Raw genomic sequence first — 20,806 nt, forward strand, 5'->3', positions numbered from 1 at the left:
CGTACTTTAGTGTTTATGGAAATCTATACCGCACCGTGTGGTTCCCGAGAATTCTATTATTTTCAACTTTAAGAACAGGATAGTTATTAATTCCTAACCAGAAATCTCATCTTGCCTTGGTAACTTTATTAAGTCCAATGATATGACCTCCGAGACAAGGCAGGATGGGGAGAAAAGATCACCAGTACTGCGATCCTGCTTGTGAGGAGGAGGCAGGTACCGTAATCCGTAACAGTTCCCAGTACATCGAGGTTTGTTATGTGAACGAGGTTATAAAATAGGACATCACATGCTGGTAAATGGGCATGTGCCAATTTACATTTATTTACACAATGGAAATCAAGTCAATGAATTAAAAAAGTAGACATAAAAAAGGCCGATTAAAAACGGAACGGTTGACACTTTGCGTCCAATAACGGTCTGTAGTTAAGAGTTCCTTGGCTGTGTTCTTGGTTTACCAGAAAAATATAATGATTGGAAGTTTAAAGAACTTGATTTAAAATCGCACTTCTACATAATTGGTCAGTCTATGCACATATTATTGCCTAGGATGATCTACGTTCGAATTCTGGCGAGTCAGAAGTAAAAGAATGTAGGTAAGAAAGTGGTTCGAGACAGTCGTGGCAAATAAAAAGTGTGAAGAGCTACAGTTCATTACTTGCATCCCAAGAATGAAAAAATTAAATAGAAGAATTTCAACAGTGCCGAGTAAAAGCACGGAAACGTTACTTCTCTTTTTCAATAAGAAAATTGCCGAAGACTGTTGCATCATTACAATCCCTCAAACGTTTGTGACTGTGCAAAACAGAGTAGCGGGGAAATAGAGGTAAGTTATGGGCTAAAAGTTTATTGGCGTGTCAAAGAAAGAAAACGTTGGAAAGTGCAGGCATCACTGTGCCACATTGAAAGTGGTTTTCTTCAGGCTAAAATTGGTCCAATTTACAGACACTTTCTGGCGCGTTTGTTTGGCTGAATCCAGACAGAACCTGAAAGAGAACAAGAATTTGTGAAAAAATAAAAAATTACCTCTTCGCATAATCTGCAAGAGCTCATTTACATAAAGTGATAAAGGATTAACAAGGCATCTGATATAGGCACACAGATAGGACTTTTCCCAGAGGTATATTGCCTGTATGGCCATAGTAATACTATAGATAGATCAAATGTGGAAACAGATTCCACCTTCCTGACCAGGCCAAAATTTACAAATCTGACCAGTGTCACTTTATGTGGTTATACCTTACACGCTTCAACGGATTCCACTGATTATGAGATGTTTTTTATCATTACATATTGTACTCCATATCAAACAAATTTTACCACTATCATGATTTGCGTTTAATTGTGAAAAAAATGGAATTTTGGTAAAAACGTTGCCTTTTTTAACTTAATTCTTATGCCCTTAAATCACAGAGTTATGTCACACAAAATAGATAACATTTCCCACATGTCTACTTTCTTTACATCAGCTCAATTTTTTAAACATTTCTTGTTAGAAAGGTTAAAAGTTGACCAGCAATTTCTCATTTTTCCAATAAAATGTACAAAACTCTTATTTTAACGGTATTATAGAAAATACCCAAACTGACATTATAGAAACTGAACTCCTCAAGGTGCTCAAAACCACATCCAAGAAGTTTATAAACCCTTCACAGGTGCTTCACAAGAACTGAAGCAATCTGGAAGGAAAAAAATGACTTTTTTCACAAAAAATTTACTTTAGACCCAATTTTTTTTATTTTCCTAAAGGTAACAGGAGAAAATGAACCTCAAAATTTGTTGTGCAATTTTTCCTGAGTATGCCGATAACCCATATGTGGGAGAAAACTACTGTTTGGGCGCACGGCATGGCTTGGAAGGGAAGGAGTGACGTTTTGGAAGGCAGACTTTGATGAAATGGTCTGCGGGTGTCATGTCACATTTGGAGAGCCCCTGATGAGCCTAAGCAGTAGAAATACCCCACAAGTGACCCTATATTGGAACTGATCTAGTGTTTTCTTCTGGTATATGAATTTTATATTGTGGTGGCAGGTGTAAATTGTGCAAGTCAGAAATTAATTTATCAATCCATGGATCTGTGGTACAGTCTGAATCATTCTTTTATACACAGGCCAGACCCTCGCCTTACTGATTGCCAAATATTAGGGCCTTAAAGGGAATCTGTCACCCCATTTTCGGCCTATAAGCTGCGGCCACCGCCATCAGGGGCTTAGAAAAGCCCCCCCAAGTAACCTGAAAGATAAGAAAAACGAGTTATATTATACTCACCCGGGGGTCTGGTTCGGTCTGATGGGTGTCGTGGTCCGGTGCCTCGCATCTTCATATGACAACGTTCTCCCTCTTACTTCCGCAGCGGCTCCTGCGCAGGTGTACTTTATCTGTCCTGTTGAGGGCAGAGTAAAGTACTGCAGTGCGCAGGACTTCTCTGACCTTTGCCTGCGCACTGCAGTACTTTACTCTGCCCTCAACAGGGCAGATAACGTATGCCTGCACAGGAGCCGCAGCAGAAGTAAGAAGGAGAACATCATCGATAGAAGATGGGAGGCACCGGACCGCGACACCCACAACACACGACCCCGCCCCCCAGTGAGTAGATCTTGTTTTTCTTCTCTATCAGGTTACATCGGGGGCTTATCTACAGCATTACAGAATGATCTAGCTAAGCCCCTGATGGCGGTGGCCGCAGCTTACAGGCCGAAAATGGGGTGACAGATTCCCTTTAAATGACTACCTCCTGGAACGGAAGGTATGATGTTCCGGTCTAGCCAGTGCTTAACAAAAGCGTACAATGCACACAGCCAGCTTCTTGTACCACACCTTGGCTTTTCTAATGGTACTGTACAGATGGAGGACTTGATCAGAGAGATCAACTCCCCCCATGTTCTTATTGTATCCCAGTACACAGTCTGGTTTGGTGACCTGTATAGAAGTACGTCGTACAGTGGTGGGGGTGCTGCCAACATCATGTACGTTGGTCAAGAAAAGGAAATCCCTCTTGTCCTTGGCCATCAGCTTCTTGTCGCTACATTGGGCTCTGTTGTCACCCTTTCTGAGCAGCCGTCCAATTAGCATCTTAGGGAGGCCTTTCTGATTTTTGCAGACAGTACCGCAATCTGCGGTAGCTCGCGCAAAGAGGGAATTGAAGAGTGGGATGCTGGTATAATGTAAGGCCATGTTCACATGTTCAGTATTTTAGATCACTATTTGTAAAATAAAACCAGGAGTGGAACAATCAGAGGAAAAGAAAAAAAAAACAAAAAAAAACTAGTGCAGCACTTCTGTATTTTTCACCCACTCCTTTTGGCTTACAGATACAGAGGTAAGATACTGACCAAATAATGAACATGTGAATGCAGCCTAAAACTTATCTATGTAGAGGTGATAACCCTTATCCAGCAGTGAATGGACCAAATCCACCACAATTTTCCCATTCACTCCCAGGACAAGGGAGAACTCTTGGGGGTTGAATCCTGGTGTCCTTCCCTTGGAAAACTCTAAACCTGTGGGTGTACCCTGAGGTACACTCGCACACCTTGTAGACTTAAATTCCATACCTGCCCTCTTACTGGGCAGATATTGTCAGAATGGGAGCCTCCCACTTGAAATGTATTAGGGACTCATCCACCTCAGCAAACATGTTGCTGAAGGGCTCAATGACTGGCCCGAACTTTAAAAAGATGGTCAAAGTTGGGGTCATCTCGGGGAGGACATTATGCATTATCGTTGTAATGCAAAAATTTGTGGATGCCTCAAAACATTGACGGGTCGAAGCCATGTGGAATAGTCGAGTGTTGTATAAAAAAAAAAACAAAAAAAAACAAACACTCCAATATTGCTAAACTTCTGGCTTCTTCACTAACCCCATGTGAAGAACAAGGCCTCAAAACGTCTTCATTTCTTCTGCGCCTACAGGGGTCCAGTCAGAAAATGAAGAAATGGTGTTTTGGGTCAAAAATTGCTGGGCCTACAAAATTGTTTATTTTGGCCACCATGATGCTTACAAAATCCTCAGAGGGGAAAAAAAAGAAAAAAAAAAAAGGAAAGTCTATTTCTGTGAAGCTGGTGGTGTCAGTAACCGTGGGCGCTGGTTCATTTTCTGTCCTGGGGCATCTGCGTGGTGGTTAGGTATCATTTGAGGAAGAGGAGGATGAAAAATAATGGATGGTGGTACGTCTAAAAATTTGGTAAAATAAAAAAAAAAAAAAAGTACTAAACGGACATCGGTAAAATCAAATAAAATTACTGAGCGCCCACAACTATCTTACACTAACCATGTCTGTATTCAGTAAAAAAATACTGTAGTAGTCGGCAATCACTACAGTTTATTTTTACTGCCCCTAATCTAGTCCTATCAACGAATGTAACTTTTTCTTTTTTTCACACAAAACAAAAAAACAAAACACAAACATACAACCACCAGAAATTGATCAGTGATGTGTCACTTTTCACCACTCAGCAGCTGTAGAACGCATGCACGGAGTGGTGCAAAAAGGGGGGAGCAGAGATAAATTAAGGAGAAAAAAAAGGTCCTGGAAAGCAGCAAGTACACTTGCCGATCAGCGATTTGTGTCAAATTTGTGGGAGGGGAATAGAGAAGGAAAAAAGTCCGGGTAAACAGTGCGCACAGACATTGATCAGTGATTTGTGTCACTGTTTAGCGCTCATCAACTGCAGGAGACGTGGACAAAACCCCCCCAAAAAACTGCTAAAACTCAAGTGATCAAGTACCAACCAGCGCTCGGCCACAGAAGGGGTATATGGGGTGAAAGGAGGATTAGGAAAGATCAGGACCAAATAAGGGAATATCATGGACATCTTTCTTCAACAGCAGCAGAACCAGCAGCAGTGATGGCACAAACTTGAAAAAGTCTGTGGCACCACAAGCCCCAGCACAGCGCACCAAAACAACAGTATGATGCCCTGCACACGTCCTAAGCTAGAATGAGAAAATGCAGGGCAGTCATACTGAGGTCAGATCGCCTCTGTGCACTCTGATTGGTGTGATCGACGCCATCGTCCGATCGCACCAATCAGTGACGCTACTGTTAGCCTATGATCGGTGCTGTTACAGTGCTGTGAGAATCAGCAGACAACTTAACACAAATGCAATCGTGGTGCCGCATTTTAGCCATGACGTACCCAGTATGTCCACGGTTGGCAAGTACTTACCAACCATGACCTACTAGGCATGTCCAAGATCGTGAAGGGGTTAACAAAGGCACAAGTGTGACAGTTCTGGACAGGCAGTGTGGAGGAAGGGGCAGCACAGCAGAGCTGACAGTGCTATGAGAGGAAGAGAGCTGATAGAAGGGTTTGTAATGTGACAAACTCAGCTGTGCTGCACCTTCCCCGCATAGACCCTAATTGAAAGGTGATACATCTGTGCTCCAATTTCCCAGTACTTTTTAATCATGCACGATGTTCGACCATGAGAATAGAGCTGTACTACTACATCTCACACACTGAGAAACCCAAGCTGTTGTGGGGGAGTGGGGTGGTGTTCTTTTCTGCTGCCTTGTCGCCTGCTTATGATTGGGCAACCCATACAGAGGGAAGTATGCGTCCCCAGTAAAAAAATAAATTATATCTGATAACATTTGTCAAGTCCAAGTGGGTGTTAAATTATTTGTCACCTAAAGAGTTGCTTGTTAATATCTAGCAATGAAATGTAAAAAAAAAAAAAAAAAAAAAAGAAATGCAAAGGTTTTATTTTGCTTTGCAACCACTATTACATTGTGTGTCTAAGTTAAACAGAAAAAAATGGAGAAAGGTCCTCTTTAAGAAAGTCTTTAAAGATAGTGTTTAGTTGAATAAAGCAAAGGGTTTTTTTTGTTTTTGAGGCCAAGAACTTGCCCAGATTATTAAAATCAATATGGAACCAATATCACAAAACGCAGTGACTTTTTTCATATTTTCTGCACTTTTCTTGTGATTTTGGTCCAATGCTTCTTTTTCAAAATGCTGCATACTTTAGGTCTGGCATTTTTTTCATAGCATTTTTTTTTATAATAGAGAATATGAAAAAAAATTACAGTAATTCATAGTGGTTTGTTTACAAGCAAATAAAGTGTATGCCTGTGTTTAGGAAAAAAGGGTTGTCCCAACAACTTTTGGAATGACCCATTTCCACTAGACAGCATGAGAAGGCAGTGGAAAAAGCATAGCCTGCCTCTTGAGTGACCATGCGCTCTGCCAGTGTGGCCTTGACTCCCTTTATGTTAATAGGATTTTCTAATTCTTTGACATATATAATGATACTCACCTTTTAAAATACTCTACTTCCCTGTCAATTTCATCCATTTCCATGCCATCTAAATCTTTTGGAAGAAACACGTCGTCTACAAGAAAAGGAAGAATAATTAACAGTTAATCCACACTGCGTTATCCACTGCATTTTTCTTTCCAACTCTCTTCATGTAATCTAGAAGAACCTGACCCTAAAAACTAGTGGGGAAAAATACAGCCAACATATTAAAGAAATATCAATCTAATAAAAAAAATGAAAACAACATATATCCTTTACTTTCCATGTCTAAGCCTAGGCCACCGATGAAGCCTAACCTTTCCTGGACCACATAGAAGCCAACAGGATACTGCCGCTGACAGGTGGACTACTTCCTCCATGTTTGCCAACTGGCACATCCTGGTAATACTCTGTAGCCAAGTCGTCAAGGACAAACTGCTCTTCAGTTACAGCCTAGACAATAAGCGTAAATTACGCTTAAAGAAGCACTCCAGCAGTTCTGTGCACTATGCAATGGTTACCATAACTATTCTCTCCATTTCATTGATTTCAGTTAAATCTATACATCCCCACCTTCATTATAAGGTCATATGATCCCTAGTCTGACAACCGGTCCAGTACATGTAATGTGTAGACAGGACGCGAGTCTGACTTCCTGTAAACTACAGGATGACAATCACCTGGCCGGTCTCAGACTGCTCCTCTCATCACAAAGCTGTGCCCCGCTTGTCCCTATGTCCTTTCAAGCAGCGACAGATATACAGTAGGTGAACAAATGGTCTAAGGGTGTAGTATTGTGAGCGTATAACATCAGATGTGACAGCATCCTATCCGATATGCTATTGACCCTCGGCTCCTGCTCTGCTGTGAGCGTGTAACATCTGACGTGAGAGCATTAGATGCGATATACTCATGACCCTCGGCTCCTGCTCTGCTATGAGCGTGTAACATCTGACGTGAGAGCATTAGATGCGATATACTCGTGACCCTCGGCTCCTGCTCTGCTGTGAGCGTGTAACATCTGACACGAGAGCATTGGATGCGATATACTCATGACCCTCGGCTCCTGCTCTGCTGTGAGCGTGTAACATCTGACACGAGAGCATTGGATGCGATATACTCATGACCCTCGGCTCCTGCTCTGCTGTGAGCGTGTAACATCTGACACGAGAGCATTGGATGCGATATACTCATGACCCTCGGCTCCTGCTCTGCTGTGAGCGTGTAACATCTGACACGAGAGCATTGGATGCGATATACTCATGACCCTCGGCTCCTGCTCTGCTGTGAGCGTGTAACATCTGACACGAGAGCATTGGATGCGATATACTCATGACCCTCGGTTCCTGCTCTGCTGTGAGCGTGTAACATCTGACACGAGAGCATTGGATGCGATATACTAATGACCCTCAGCTCCTGCTCTGCTGCCTTGGTGCAGAGGAGACAGAAAGTAACTTTTCCATCTCCTCCATGGCCTGACTTAGCATATATCGGACTGCACTGGGGTGACATCCGAGTGCAGCCCGATGTTTCACACGCACCCATAGACTTATATGGGTGCGAGTGAGCTGAGTCTCGCAGCTAATCCCAGCATGCTGCCATTGTTCTCTCATGCCAAATCGTGATGAGCAAATAATCACAGATGTGGCAGCTCCATAGTATAACACATAGCACTCAACCAAGTTATATGCTAATGGGACCACGGCCTAAAATAGAAACTGGCTTTCCTGCTCAAAGCAATCAATAAAAGAGCAGCTCTCATTTTTGAAGAGCCTAATACATACCCAAAGCTGCTCCATGACTGGTTGCCTTGGGCAGCCAAGAAAAAATTTATTTTCACTTAACCCCATAAATGACCCAAGACATACATTTGTGTCACATGTTGATAAGGAATATTTGAAGCGGGCTCAGAATCTGAGCCTGTTTCATACCGGCCAGATGTTACACAGCCAGCATCAGCCTGAAATTGTAGCAGATGGAGCTTGCTCCGATCCCTGCACTGTTACCATTTAAATGCCTCTGTCAATCTCTGACATCAGCATTTAAAATTATGACTTTGCACTCATCAGTAACCCCCTGTGATGTGGGCACGAGAAACCGACACATTACAATGGTCGCCATTATTTTTGCCCTTAACAGGATAGCCACACTTCCCCAATAAGTCTCTAAACTAAAAAATACACATAAAAATAAAAACTTTGTAATATACCTTATCAAAGAAATCTACTTCTGTCTCCTCCAACAGGACTGATCATTCATTCTCCAAATTTTCAATTCACAGGATTTCCCATTACTGAGATTGTAGATGCCAATTGGTGATCATGAAGTTCCATGGAGAACTGTAACTGTTTCAGGAAACCTTCCAGCAGAAAGTCCGTGTCTGCCTCTAGCTCCACACTCCCCTCACCATACGATTTTAAAAACACCAACGGTCCTTTCCTATCTCACTAATGGGTAAGTGTCTTCATCTTGTAAACATACTACTCATGGACTGAGAGGAAAAGATCAATCCAGGAAGAGACAGAAGCAAATTTATCTTATAAAAGATATATTCTAAAGTTGCTTATTTTACATGTACTATTGCCATATGAAATACAAATTAAACCAATGGCTATTCTAACATTTAATTTTACTATGGTTAAAGTAAGATATATACATACACACCGGTATATTAAAAAATAAAAAAATACAGGAGCCCATAAACTAGCCTACATGTTTGGGCAGGTTATGCAGTGTTCCTCGACAACAGCAAGTTGTTCCCTCTCTGTAATCATCTTGTATTGCGCTATGGGAGATCAGATGATCTTTCCTTGAAAACAGGTACACACAAGACACTAAAAAAATGGTCCATAGGCTCTGATGTACCGTATGTTAGCCTATGCTGCACTGTACAGGTTAAAAAAATGAAAATAAAAAAGGCCCCGATTCATAAGACAGGAGGATTTCCACCCTATTCTTAATGAGGGGGTGTGCTGGGACTCAGACGCTCCTGATTCATTAACAGGGGCATGCTCTCTTAATCAATCAGGTGCATCTGAGAAGTGGCACACAACTCCATGCTCCTTGCAACTAATCTTATTCCAGTCAGAGACTAAAGTAACCTTTCCAGTGTAAGGAATGCCACAGCTCATCATGAATTAGACTAGCTGTGGTGTCATACCCCCATTCCAGCACCACACTTTTTGGTGTAGCAGGACAAAGCTGATGTGCAAAAATGTTGCGACTTATGGCGTCTTTACAAATCTGCACTGTGCAAGAGTTTTTCAACTTTTCAAAGCCATTTATGCCTCTGCAATCTCCTGCTGTAATGTCAGTATTGTCTTTCGCTCCCTCCCCTGCCCAGGAGCTGTGGTATGTTCTGTACAAGGTCAGACACAGGGGTGAGAGAGACAGAGCACGGGGGAGACAGCTCAAATGGGACAGCACATGAGGGGAGAACACAGCACAGGAAGGAGAGAGACAGCAGACAAGGGGGAGAGCACATGGGGTAGACAGGTCAAAGAAGAGAGCACAAACGGGAGAAGTCAGCACATGGGGAAAGAGAGAGTGGATAGGTGGGTGAGCACATGGGGGGGGGGGGGGGGGGGGGAGATATTCTCAACACTGCAAAGCCTGCCCCAATCGTGACATTATCGCCCTCCATCTAGTTCTGTCATAATCACATTGATAAATCGGGGCCTTAATGTTCTGAATTTTCAAACCCCCACAAAAATTAAACAAACAGAAATAAAGAATATAAAATATTAACGTATTAAAAAAAGTTTTAAAAAATACATTAAATCTGAAAAATGCATAATGGGAAAATACTACAACGCACCCACTAAGCTACCGGGTTTATCTGCCTTGTTCCTGCTTCTCCTGGCTTTGCTTTTATGACTACTACTGGATTTGACATCAGTCCTCTCACATCCACTTGGTTCAGTCTTATCTTTTTCAGGCCTAAAATGAGCACAATTCACAGTGTCTGGTCCTTGTCTTGAAATGTCCTCATTTTTTTCAAGTAGGAACCTTTGTTGGGCTTTTGCTCCTTGTGCAGGTGTCTTGGCCTCTTCACTCTGAGACTCACACTTTCGTGTCTGGAGGCTTTGTTTTTTGCTCTTCTTCACACGACTTCCAGTTACTGACTGACCCTGAAGTCTCTGATTCTCGGAGCTGGAAAGAGCCTTGTCTGGAGCAGATTCACATGTTTTGTCCGGACTTTGTGCCAATGCAGAGTTCATTTGAGACTGAACCCAGATCATGCGGGAAAGATTCGGTACCGCACTTAATCTCTTAACTATACCATTTTCTGCAGGTTGTGAAGAAAGGTTGTCTTCTTCTTCTGACAGTTTTGCTTCTTTTCCCTTTGAGACACTGAGTGTAAGAGGTGTTAAATCCAGGTCAATCTCAGAAGAACCATTAAGGTGTGATAGCAGGTTCTTCTGCTCCAGCACCGCTGCTTTTTTTGGGAAGTCATTGACATCAAGGTTCAGATCATAGACACTAAAGCTGGCTCTAATAGAGTCTTTGATGGTATTCTTGATCTCTTCAAGTCGACTGGTCAGAAAGCTGTTCACCCTTTCCAACTCAAGCTGAGGCCACTGGAGTAACTTTTCCCCAGACGATGAAGCATCTGCTTCTTCAGCATTCAAACAAAAAAGATCAGTTGATTTCTGGCTACTAGCTTCCTGAAGGGCTTTCGCCTATAAAAAAAAAAAAAAAAAAGATGTAGAGAGTCAGTAAATAGATTTTATTAAATGCCACCATTGGTCTACAATTAGCCAAAAATAGACCCCACACACACACTTCACAAATGCTTCTGGGGGTCTGTAGTGAATGCCCATGGTGAGAAGAACTCTGACCAGTGAGAGACGATCTATTCACTGGTAGTATTCTTGCATTATACATTATTAGTATCCACAATACATCAGATGGGTATAATAGGCTACACACTACAACTAGTTCTTTTAGACAGCTCTTATAACACAGAATTTTTTTATTCTGTTAAATGCAAACGCTGGAAATACTCCTAATGTGTATATTTACATTATATACACCCACTCGTATACATTATACATATATGCATACATATTATAAATGTGTGTGCACACACAGAGTACACATACCTACACTCAGACAAAAGTTTTTATATAACAGTCATAGCAGCTTGCACCTGTTCACACCTGCATTATTTTGTTGGAGGTGCTGGGCAGACTGAGATAGCTACATCTCCCTCTCTCTCTATATTTTTACACACACACTTTGATACTGGATGCCACAGAATGGAGTTGTGTAATCAGAAAGTGTTTCCATAACGCCAAAAAAGAAACAAAGACCCTGCATTTATGGCAGGACTCCATCAGATTAATGAGGGGGGTTGATCAATCAGTTTAACCCCTTAGTGACTGAGCCAATTTTGACCTTAATGACTTGGCCAAATGTTTTTAAATTTGACTAATGTCACTTTCTGTGGTATCTCTGGAACGCTTCCGTGTTTCGGAGTATGATTGCTTGTGACATATTGTATTTCATGTTAGTGATAAAACTTGGTCGACATGATTTGCGTAAATTTATGATAATATTGAACATTTGACAAAATAAAATTCTCAAATTTCAAACTGGAAAGAGGTTGTCCACTACTTGGACAACTTCTTCTCATATCCCTCGCTTGGCCCCCGATATCATAATAAAGCTTAAACTCACCTCCCTTGACAGCGACATTCCCGCGGTGTCAGCACTCACTCTCCCTGGGGCGGTCATGCAGTGTTGCAAAACGTTACGCCGGCGCCCATTCAGCGCTGGCATCACCATCTTCAGACACCGAGTATGAAGGGGTCATAAAGTATGAAGTCCGAGATAAGCTGTAGCCTGGACTTCCTCTTCATGTTAAAAATGTCTGAAGACAGTGACGCCAGCTCTGACCGAGCGCTGGCGTCACAACACCGCAGGGGAGAGTGACTGCCAATGCCGCAGGAACCACGCCGGCACGGAAGGAGAGTATAAGCTTTATTATGTTATTGGGGCCCAACAATTTGATCAAGAAGGGGTTTGTGCTAGTAGTGGACAAGCCCTAAAGTGTCAGAACAGCACAAACTCCCAGTAACGTCATTTTACAAACTACACCTAAATGAATTCATCTAGGGGTTCAGTGAGCATGTTGACACCACATGTGCCTCACAGAATTTTATACCATTGGGTGGTAAAAAAAAGAATAATTATATATTTACCGCTAAAATGTTGTATTAGCTTCAAATTCTTAATTTCTATGAGGGCTAATAGGAAAAAATAGACTCTCCATTTGTTGTGCAATTTCTCCTGATTGCGGCAATACCCTACATGTCATCGGGAACTACTTTTGAGGCAATGTGCAAAACTCAGAAGGGAATGAGCGCCATAATTTAGTGCATATTTCACTGTTAAGGTTTGCAGGTACCATGACCCACTGGGAAAGTGGACTTTGAGGGGCCTATATATTGGAACTTGCCGAGAAGTGATATTTTAAAAACAGCACCCCTCAAATACTTTAAAACTGTTGAAGGGAAATGTTGTAACATTTCAGCTGCTACACATTACTACAAAGTGGAATGACAAAAAAAAGTGTTACCTCTAAAATCTTGCTTTAGGCCCCAAATTTCTCTTTTGGAAGAGGTAACACTAAAGTGGACCCCACAGTTTGTTACCCACTTTCTTATGAGCACGGCAATACCCCACATGCAGTCAAAAAGTTCTGTTTGAATAAATAGCAGGGCTGGGAAAGGAAGAGCGATATCTGAATTTTGTAACACCAATTGGCTGAAATAAACTGCTAAAAAAAAAATATAAAGGGAACAATAAAATATCACATCCTAGATGGCACTGAATTAAATATTTCAGTTCCAAATATTTATTCTTTTTAAGTAGTAGGAAAGCATTGAGAATGAAAAAAAAAAAAAAAAAAGATCATTGTACATCAAAATTAAATATCCCCATGGAAGTCTGGATTTGGAATGATACTCAAAGTCAAAATGGAAAATCAAATTACAGGCTGATCCAACTTCAGAGGTAATGTCTCAAGACAAGAAACTAATGCTCAGTAGTGTGTGTGGCCTCCAAATGCCCCTATGACCTCCCTACAACGCTTGGTCATGCTCCTGATGAGGTCGCGGATGTTCTGAGGGGTCTCCTCCCAGACCTGGATTAAAGAATCAGGCAACTCCTGGACAGTCTGTGGTGCAATGTGGCATTGGTAGAAGGAACGAGACATGATGTTCCACATGTGCTCAATTGGATTCAGGACTGGGGAACGGGCGGGCCAGTCCACAGCATCAATGCCTTCATCATGCAGGAACTGCTGACACACTTCAGCCACGAGGTCTTGCATTGTCATGCATCAGAAGGAACCCAGGGTCCACTGCACCTAAATATGATCTTACAATGGGTCTGACGATCTCTTCCCAGTACCTAATGGCAGTCTGGGTACCTCTGGCTAGCACATGGAGGGCTCCCCACACCATTACTGAACCACTGCCAAACCGGCCATGCTGGTGGATGTTGTAGGCAGCAGAACATTCTTCACGGAGTCTCCAGACTGTCACATCTGCTCAGTGTGAACCTGCTCTCATTTGTGAAAGGCAGAGGGCACCAATGTTGAATATGGCAATCTTGGTGTTCTCTGGCAAATGCCAATCACCCTGAACAGTGTTGGGCTATAAGCACAGTACCCACTTGAGGACTTTGGTCCCTCATACCACCCAAATGGAGTCTGTTTCTGACAGTCTGAGAAGACATGGATGTTAGTGGCCTGCTGAAGGTTATTTTGCAGTACACTAGTCCTGCTGCTGGGTTGTTGCTCTCCTACAACCCCCTCCACGTCTCCTGGTGTACTGGCCTGTCTCCTGGTATCTGCTCCATGCTCTGGACCCTGTGCTGACAAGACACAGCTACCCTTCTTGACACAGCTCCTATTAATGTGCCATCCTGGATGAGCTGCACTACCTGAGCAACTTCTGTGGGTTGTAGACACCGCCTCATGCTAGTGTACCTCTAGGGGTGGGAGCAATGCCAAAATGCAAAAGTGACCAAAACAACAGCCAAAAAAGGATGAGAACAGAGAAATGGTCAGTGGTCACGACCTGCTGCACCACTTCTTTATAGGGGTTGTCTTGCTAATTGCCTATCATTTTTACCTGTTGTCTGTTCCATTTGCACAACAACAGGATAACATTCACAATCTGTGTTGCTTCATAACTAGACAGGTTGATTTCACAGAAGTGTGATTGACAGTTACATTGTGTTGTTTAAGTGTTCACTTTATTTTTCGAGCAGTGTAGATTTGAAGGACCCCTAACTCGGCCAAACAGCAACTGTCCCCATTTTGGATACTACACCCTTCAAGAATTTTATCCAGGAGTATAGCGAGGATTTTGAACCCAAAAGGTACTACACAGAATGTGATATTAGATCGTCATATTGAATATGTTGTCATTAGTGTTGAGCACAAGTGTTCGCTACTTGATTTGGCTTCGGGGCTCAAGTACACACATAGTATCGCGGGTGCTCGAGTGACATGCTTGATTCTCCACCCTGCATGTTTTGCGGCAGTTAGATAGCCCCCCCAAAAAAGTGGGGATTGCACGTGTATGGCAGGCAACACTCGCATGTTTTTTCAGCTGTCCAAGTCGCAAAACATGTGAGACTCGAGCACCCACGATACTTCGTGCATACCTGAGCACCTAATGTAAACTAGAGTGGCGAACACTTGCGCTTAACAATAGTCATATCAGAGTTTGCTTTTTTTAACTTTTGAAAAAATCCCAGCCCCAACTCTAATGGCAGCGAATGAAAAATAAAAATAAAAAAAAATAAATATTAATCTGACTAAGTGGATGACACATTATTTGATTTTTTTTACTGTGATATGGTCTATAAACAGTGATCAAAAGGAACCAATATGAAAAACATCCACTGTGCATGCCATTTTTTTCCATGAAGAGGAGGCGGAGAGTCGGGGGACGGAGCAGAAAGGCCCGTGGGATGGCAGAGCTTGGGGACATCATTTCTCTCTCCGCTGACATGTATATAATAGCAGGCAGGTTTTTTTTTTTGTTTTGTTTTTTAACATGATCGTCGTTATTCATTGAATACGGGAAGATCTGGTTCTAATCATGTTCTCCAGAGTTTCAGCTGCCCCCGATAGCGAAGACCCTGGAGATTTTTGGACTCTGTAGGGCGCTACACACATATCAGTTTAAAAAACAAACAAAAAAAAATGATGCGGGAATAAGTCCCCTTAGCGGCTGTCATTTCAAGGCACATCGGCGATCGTTAAGGGGTTAATGTATGTGTGGCGAACTATGAAAAATAAAGATGCAGTGTGAAGTTACCCTATGCTTTATTTTCCATTTTTACAAGACAACCATTTGGAAGCTTTAAAAAGGGAACCTGCCACCTAGTTATCGCCACCTAGTCTGATAACAGCATAATGTAGGGGCAGAGACCCTGATTCCAGTGATGTCTGATTTATTGGTCTACTCAGTGTATAGAGGAAAAAAAAAAAAAAAAAAAAAAATCACTGGATTATCATCAGGAGATTTTCGTTAGAGGACTAGTAAACCTGCTGAAGGCAGTCCTCCATATTCATGAACTCTGTGTAAACCCACCCACACCACTGACTGGCAGTTTTCTGTGTACACTGTGCATAGGCAGAAATCTGGCAGTGATGTAAGTGAGGTTATACAGAGCTCTGCATTAGAGAACTGCTACATCTGAAACAGATAAAAACAGGATTTTTGGGTTGCTTACCGTAAAATCTGTTTCTCGGAGCCTTCATTGGGGGACACAGAGACCTTGGGTGTATGCTGCTGCCACTAGGAGGCTGACACTATGCACAAAAAAAGTTAGCTCCTCCTCCGCAGTGTACACCCCACCGACCGGCAGAGAATTCCTCAGTTAGTGAGAAAGCAGTAGGAGAAGTAACAGAATAGGTTGACAACATAACCAACTCAACTGTAACCATTCAACCAAAGTAAGAACAGGAGCTGTAAAACATGGGAGGGTGCTGTGTCCCCCAATGAAGGCTCCGAGAAACAAATTTTACGGTAAGCAACCCAAAAATCCTGTTTTCTCGTTCGCCTTATTGGGGGACACAGAGACCTTGGGACGTCCCAAAGCAGTCCCTGGGGTGGGAAACAAACTTCCATCAGGCCAGCGGACTCACCACCGCGGCCTGCAGAATCCGTCTACCTAGGCTGGCGTCCGCCGAAGCGTAGGTGTGGACTCTGTAGAATTTCACAAACGTGTGAACCGATGACCATGTTGCAGCTTTGCAAAGCTGCAGCGCGGAAGCTCTGTGGCGCACCGCCCAGGAGGCACCCACTGCTCGAGTAGAGTGGGCCCTGATACTCGGAGGGGCTCCGCGACGCTTAACACGGTAGGCTTCCAGGATAGCCGATCTGATCCAGCGAGCAATGGTGGCTTTTGACGCCGGGTGACCTTTCCGCGCTCCATCAGGGATAATGAAAAGAGACTCTGTCTTTCGCAGGGAAGTCGTCCTAGACAGATAGACTCTTACCGCCCTAACCAGGTCCAGCTTGTTCAAGGACCGCTCTCGGGGATGAGTTGGATTCGGACAAAAGGACGGTAGCACGATATCCTCGTTGAGGTGAAACGAGGACACCACCTTCAGAAGAAACGAGGGCGGAGGCCGCAGAACTACCTTATCCTGGTGGAGAACCAGAAAGGGAGAGCGGCATGAAAGAGCTGCCAATTCCGACACGCGCCGGACGGAGGTGATGGCCACCAGAAAGGCTACCTTCCAAGAAAGGAGAGAAAGGGAAATATCCCTGAGGGGTTCAAAGGGCGGACCTTGCAGAACCTCAAGAACCAGATTAAGATCCCATGGATCCACGGGCGCCCGGTACGGCGGGACCGTGTGAGCCACGCCCTGAAGAAAGGTCTTAACCTGAGGACGGGAAGCCAACGTTTTCTGAAACAGAATGGACAGCACCGAAACTTGACCCTTCAGGGAACTGAGGGCAAGCCCCGCATCCAATCCTGCCTGAAGAAACGCTAGGACTGAAGGGAGCGAAAAGGACATGGGCGCGACGTCATTGGTCTCACACCAAGTGAAATAGGCCTTTCAAGTACGGTAGTAAATCTTGGAAGATGATGGCTTTCTGGCTCGGATCATGGTCTGAATTACGTGGTCGGAAAATCCTGCTCGTTTCAGAACCTCGGTCTCAACAGCCACGCCGTTAAATTGAGCGGCCGAGAATTGGGGTGGCAAATCGGACCCTGAGACAGCAGATCTGTTCTGTCTGGAAGCTTCCAGGGGGCGTCCGCGAGAAGGTTGACAATGTCCGCGAACCAAGACCTTCTGGGCCAATTCGGGGCGATGAGAATGACCGGAAGTCCTTCTGCCTTGATCTTCTTCAACAGCTTGGGAAGAAGAGGCAGAGGAGGGAACAGGTAGGGAAGTTTGAACTGGGACCAAGGAACGGCCAGGGCGTCGGCGCCCACTGCCAGAGGGTCCCGAGACATGGACACGAATTGTGGGACTTTCCTGTTGAGGCGAGACGCCATGAGGTCTACATCCGGGGTGCCCCACCGAAGGCAGAGCAGATGAAACACTTCCGGATGTAGGGACCATTCTCCCGCCGCGAGACCCTCGCGGCTGAGAAAATCGGCGGCCCAGTTGTCTACGCCGGGAATGTGAACCGCGGAAATAGTCGGAACGGAAATCTCCGCCCAACGAAGAATCTTGGACACCTCCGCCAGGGCTGAAACACTCCGTGTTCCCCCTTGGCGGTTGACATATGCCACCGCTGTGGCATTGTCTGTCTGAATCCGTACCGGCAGTCCCTTGAGGAGCCTTTCCCAGTGGACCAGAGCAAGATGGATCGCTCGAATCTCCAGAACGTTGATCGGTAGCGCTGATTCCCGATCCGACCATCGACCCTGAACAGTGTGGTTGCGGAACACAGCACCCCAACCGAGGAGACTGGCATCTGTGGTTACTATCTGCCAGTGAATGGGAAGGAAGGATCGACCCGATAGAATGAGAGGTGACGACAACCACCAGTTGAGAGACCGCTTGATCCGGTAAGAAAGATGGACAGGGCGATCCAGGGACCGAGGCGACCTGTTCCACTTCGACAGAATGGCCTGCTGGAGAGGTCTGGCGTGAAATTGGGCAAAGGGAACTGCCTCTATCGCCGCGACCATCTTTCCCAGGACCCTCATGGCTGTACGGAGGGATGGGAATCGCGAGGTCTGCAGCGATCGTACTTCCTGCTGCAGAGAGAGAATCTTTTCTTGTGGGAGAAAGACTCTTGACCGGCGAGTGTCGAACAGAAGACCTAGAAAGACCAGGCGTTGGGTAGGAACCAGACAGGACTTTTTCCTGTTGACGATCCACCCGAAATTGGAAAGAGTGTCCAGGACGATTGACAAACTTTGGTGAGCCTGTTGGAATGAGGGAGCCTTGATCAGAATATCGTCTAGGTACGGGAAAAGAACGAGGCCTCTGACTCTCAACAAAGCCATCAACGCAGCCATGATCTTCGTGAAGACTCTGGGAGCGGTGGCAAGACCGAAGGGCAGTGCGACAAACTGGTAGTGGTGCTGTCGAATCGCAAAGCACAGGAACTTCTGATGTCCGGAGAAAATTGGAACATGTAAATAGGCATCTTGGATGTCTATTGAGCACATGAATTCCTGCTCCTCCATGGAGGCGATGACCGAGCGAAGCGACTCCATGCGGAAGTGGCGAAGGCGGACCCTCTTGTTGAGCAGCTTGAGATCCAAGATGGGTCGAACTGCGCCGTCCTTTTTTCGGCACTACAAACAGGTTCGAGTAGAACCCCGTGAAGCGCTCCGATTCGGGAACGGGCACAATCACCCCGGAACTGAGGAGAGCAGCGATAGCTGTAGAGAACCCCGGGATCAAGGCTGGATCCTTTGGAGGCCGGGATTCGAAGAAACGATCCCGTGGGAGAGAGACGAACTCTATCTTGTATCCTGAGGATACGACCTCCCTGACCCAGGCGTCCTCCACGGCGGCCAGCCAAACGTCCCTGAAGGAAAGAAGTCGACCTCCCAATTGGAAAGGCCCCTCGCGTGCCCGATGATAGTCATGCTGAAGTAGACCGTCCAGATCTAGATCTGAACAGTCTGCCCTGGGAGGAGTAGGGTCGCCAGGAAGGAGTGGGTCTGAAGGAAACTTTCTTTCTCTCCTGGCGAGCCTGCGGTCTCTGTTGGCTGGAGGAGTTGTCCGCCGTATTGAAACGGCGGAAAGTCCGAAAGGGTCGAAACTGACGCCTTAGTGGGGGTCTGCGAGGCTTGGACTGAGGGAGGAGTGAACTCGTGCCTCCGGTGGCGTCCTTAATAATCTGGTCCAATTGGGACCCAAAGAGGCGCACCCCCTGAAAGGGCAGGTTAGTGAGGGACTTTTTTGAAGACAAGTCCGCTTGCCATGCCTTTAGCCAAATTGTACGTCGAATTGCAATAACGTTGCTTGACGCCTGAACTGCACAGGATGCAGCATCCAAGGAAGCGGAGAGAAGATAGTCCCCAGCATGGGAGATCTGATTGGCGAGATTGGCCAAATACTCCGGTTGCGCCTTATCTAAGATGCCCTGCCGAAGGTCGTCTGCCCACGTGGCTATGGTCTTTGCTGTCCAGGATGAAGCAAAGATTGGACACACCGCCGCTGAAGCCGCTTCAAAGGCAGACTTCGCCAGGGATTCTATAATCCTGTCATTAGAATCCTTTAGGGACGCCACGCCTGAAAGCGGGAGAACCGTGTTATTGGATAGCCTGGACACGGGCGGATCGACCGAGGGAGAGGCCGACCAGTTGTCCGTGAGCTCTTTAGCAAATGGGTAGAGTATGCTGAGACGTTTTCCTCTTTGAAAGCGTCTGGTCGGATCCTCTCTTTCCTTGGTAAAAATTTTCCCAAACTGGGAATGGAAAGGAAAAACCCTGGAGGGAGTTTCTGCCCGTCTGAACGAAACCTCCTGATCTGAGGATTTCGCAGGGGAGTCAGCAATATCGAAGGTATGATGGATCGCAGCAATGAGGTCCTGCACTGTGACCTTCATGCTTGCATCCTGGTCTGAATCCAGCTCTAAAATCCCCTCAGATGACCTGTCCGAAAGCGCTTCCCCTGACTCGGGAGAGGAGGCCCGAGAGGGAGGCTGGTGAGAAGGGCTATGCGGTGAGATGGGACTAGGAGAGGATTCCGGCTGGGAATCTTGCCTGGGTCTTTTGCGACTACCGCTGGCTGATTCAGATGGAACAATTTGGGACCTGCTTGGCCCTGCTGAAGTGTCCAGGGGCAACTTATCAAGAACGGCCACCAGGGACTGAGACACCCTGGTGAGGTCTGCCACTGATTGAGATAGCGAGGAGACCCAGCCAGGCATGGGGGGCTCACTCTCACCTGGGGCCGAAGATGGCTCCTGGACGGTGTCAGGCTGAATTGGATTGCTACAATCCAGGCAGAGGGGAGTGGACTGGCCTGAGGGAAGTTTGCGATTGCACGAAGAACATGCAAAGTACTTGACTAAAGTGCAGGGGGGGGCGGTAGAGCGGGTACGATCAGAC

At 45.2% G+C, this 20,806-nt stretch overlaps 1 protein-coding gene across 1 annotated transcript in view; it reads right to left on the reverse strand.

Annotated features, from left to right (window-relative positions):
* Positions 1 to 296: 296 nt before the first annotated feature.
* The window catches only part of FAM193B (family with sequence similarity 193 member B), a 96,544-nt gene continuing 76,034 nt past the window's right edge, over positions 297 to 20,806 (reverse strand). Inside the window, exons 8-10 of the mRNA XM_073568428.1 lie at positions 10,062 to 10,926; positions 6,263 to 6,338; positions 297 to 986 (exon numbers count right to left, since the gene is read on the reverse strand). Of these exons, the coding sequence (XP_073424529.1) occupies positions 890 to 986; positions 6,263 to 6,338; positions 10,062 to 10,926 (1,038 nt within the window). The 3' untranslated portion in view covers positions 297 to 889. The remainder of the gene's footprint in view (positions 987 to 6,262; positions 6,339 to 10,061; positions 10,927 to 20,806) is intronic.

This window comes from Dendrobates tinctorius, unplaced genomic scaffold (assembly GCF_039654945.1).
Source record: "Dendrobates tinctorius isolate UK_male_01 unplaced genomic scaffold, ASM3965494v1 ptg000001l, whole genome shotgun sequence".
NCBI lineage: Eukaryota > Metazoa > Chordata > Amphibia > Anura > Dendrobatidae > Dendrobates > Dendrobates tinctorius.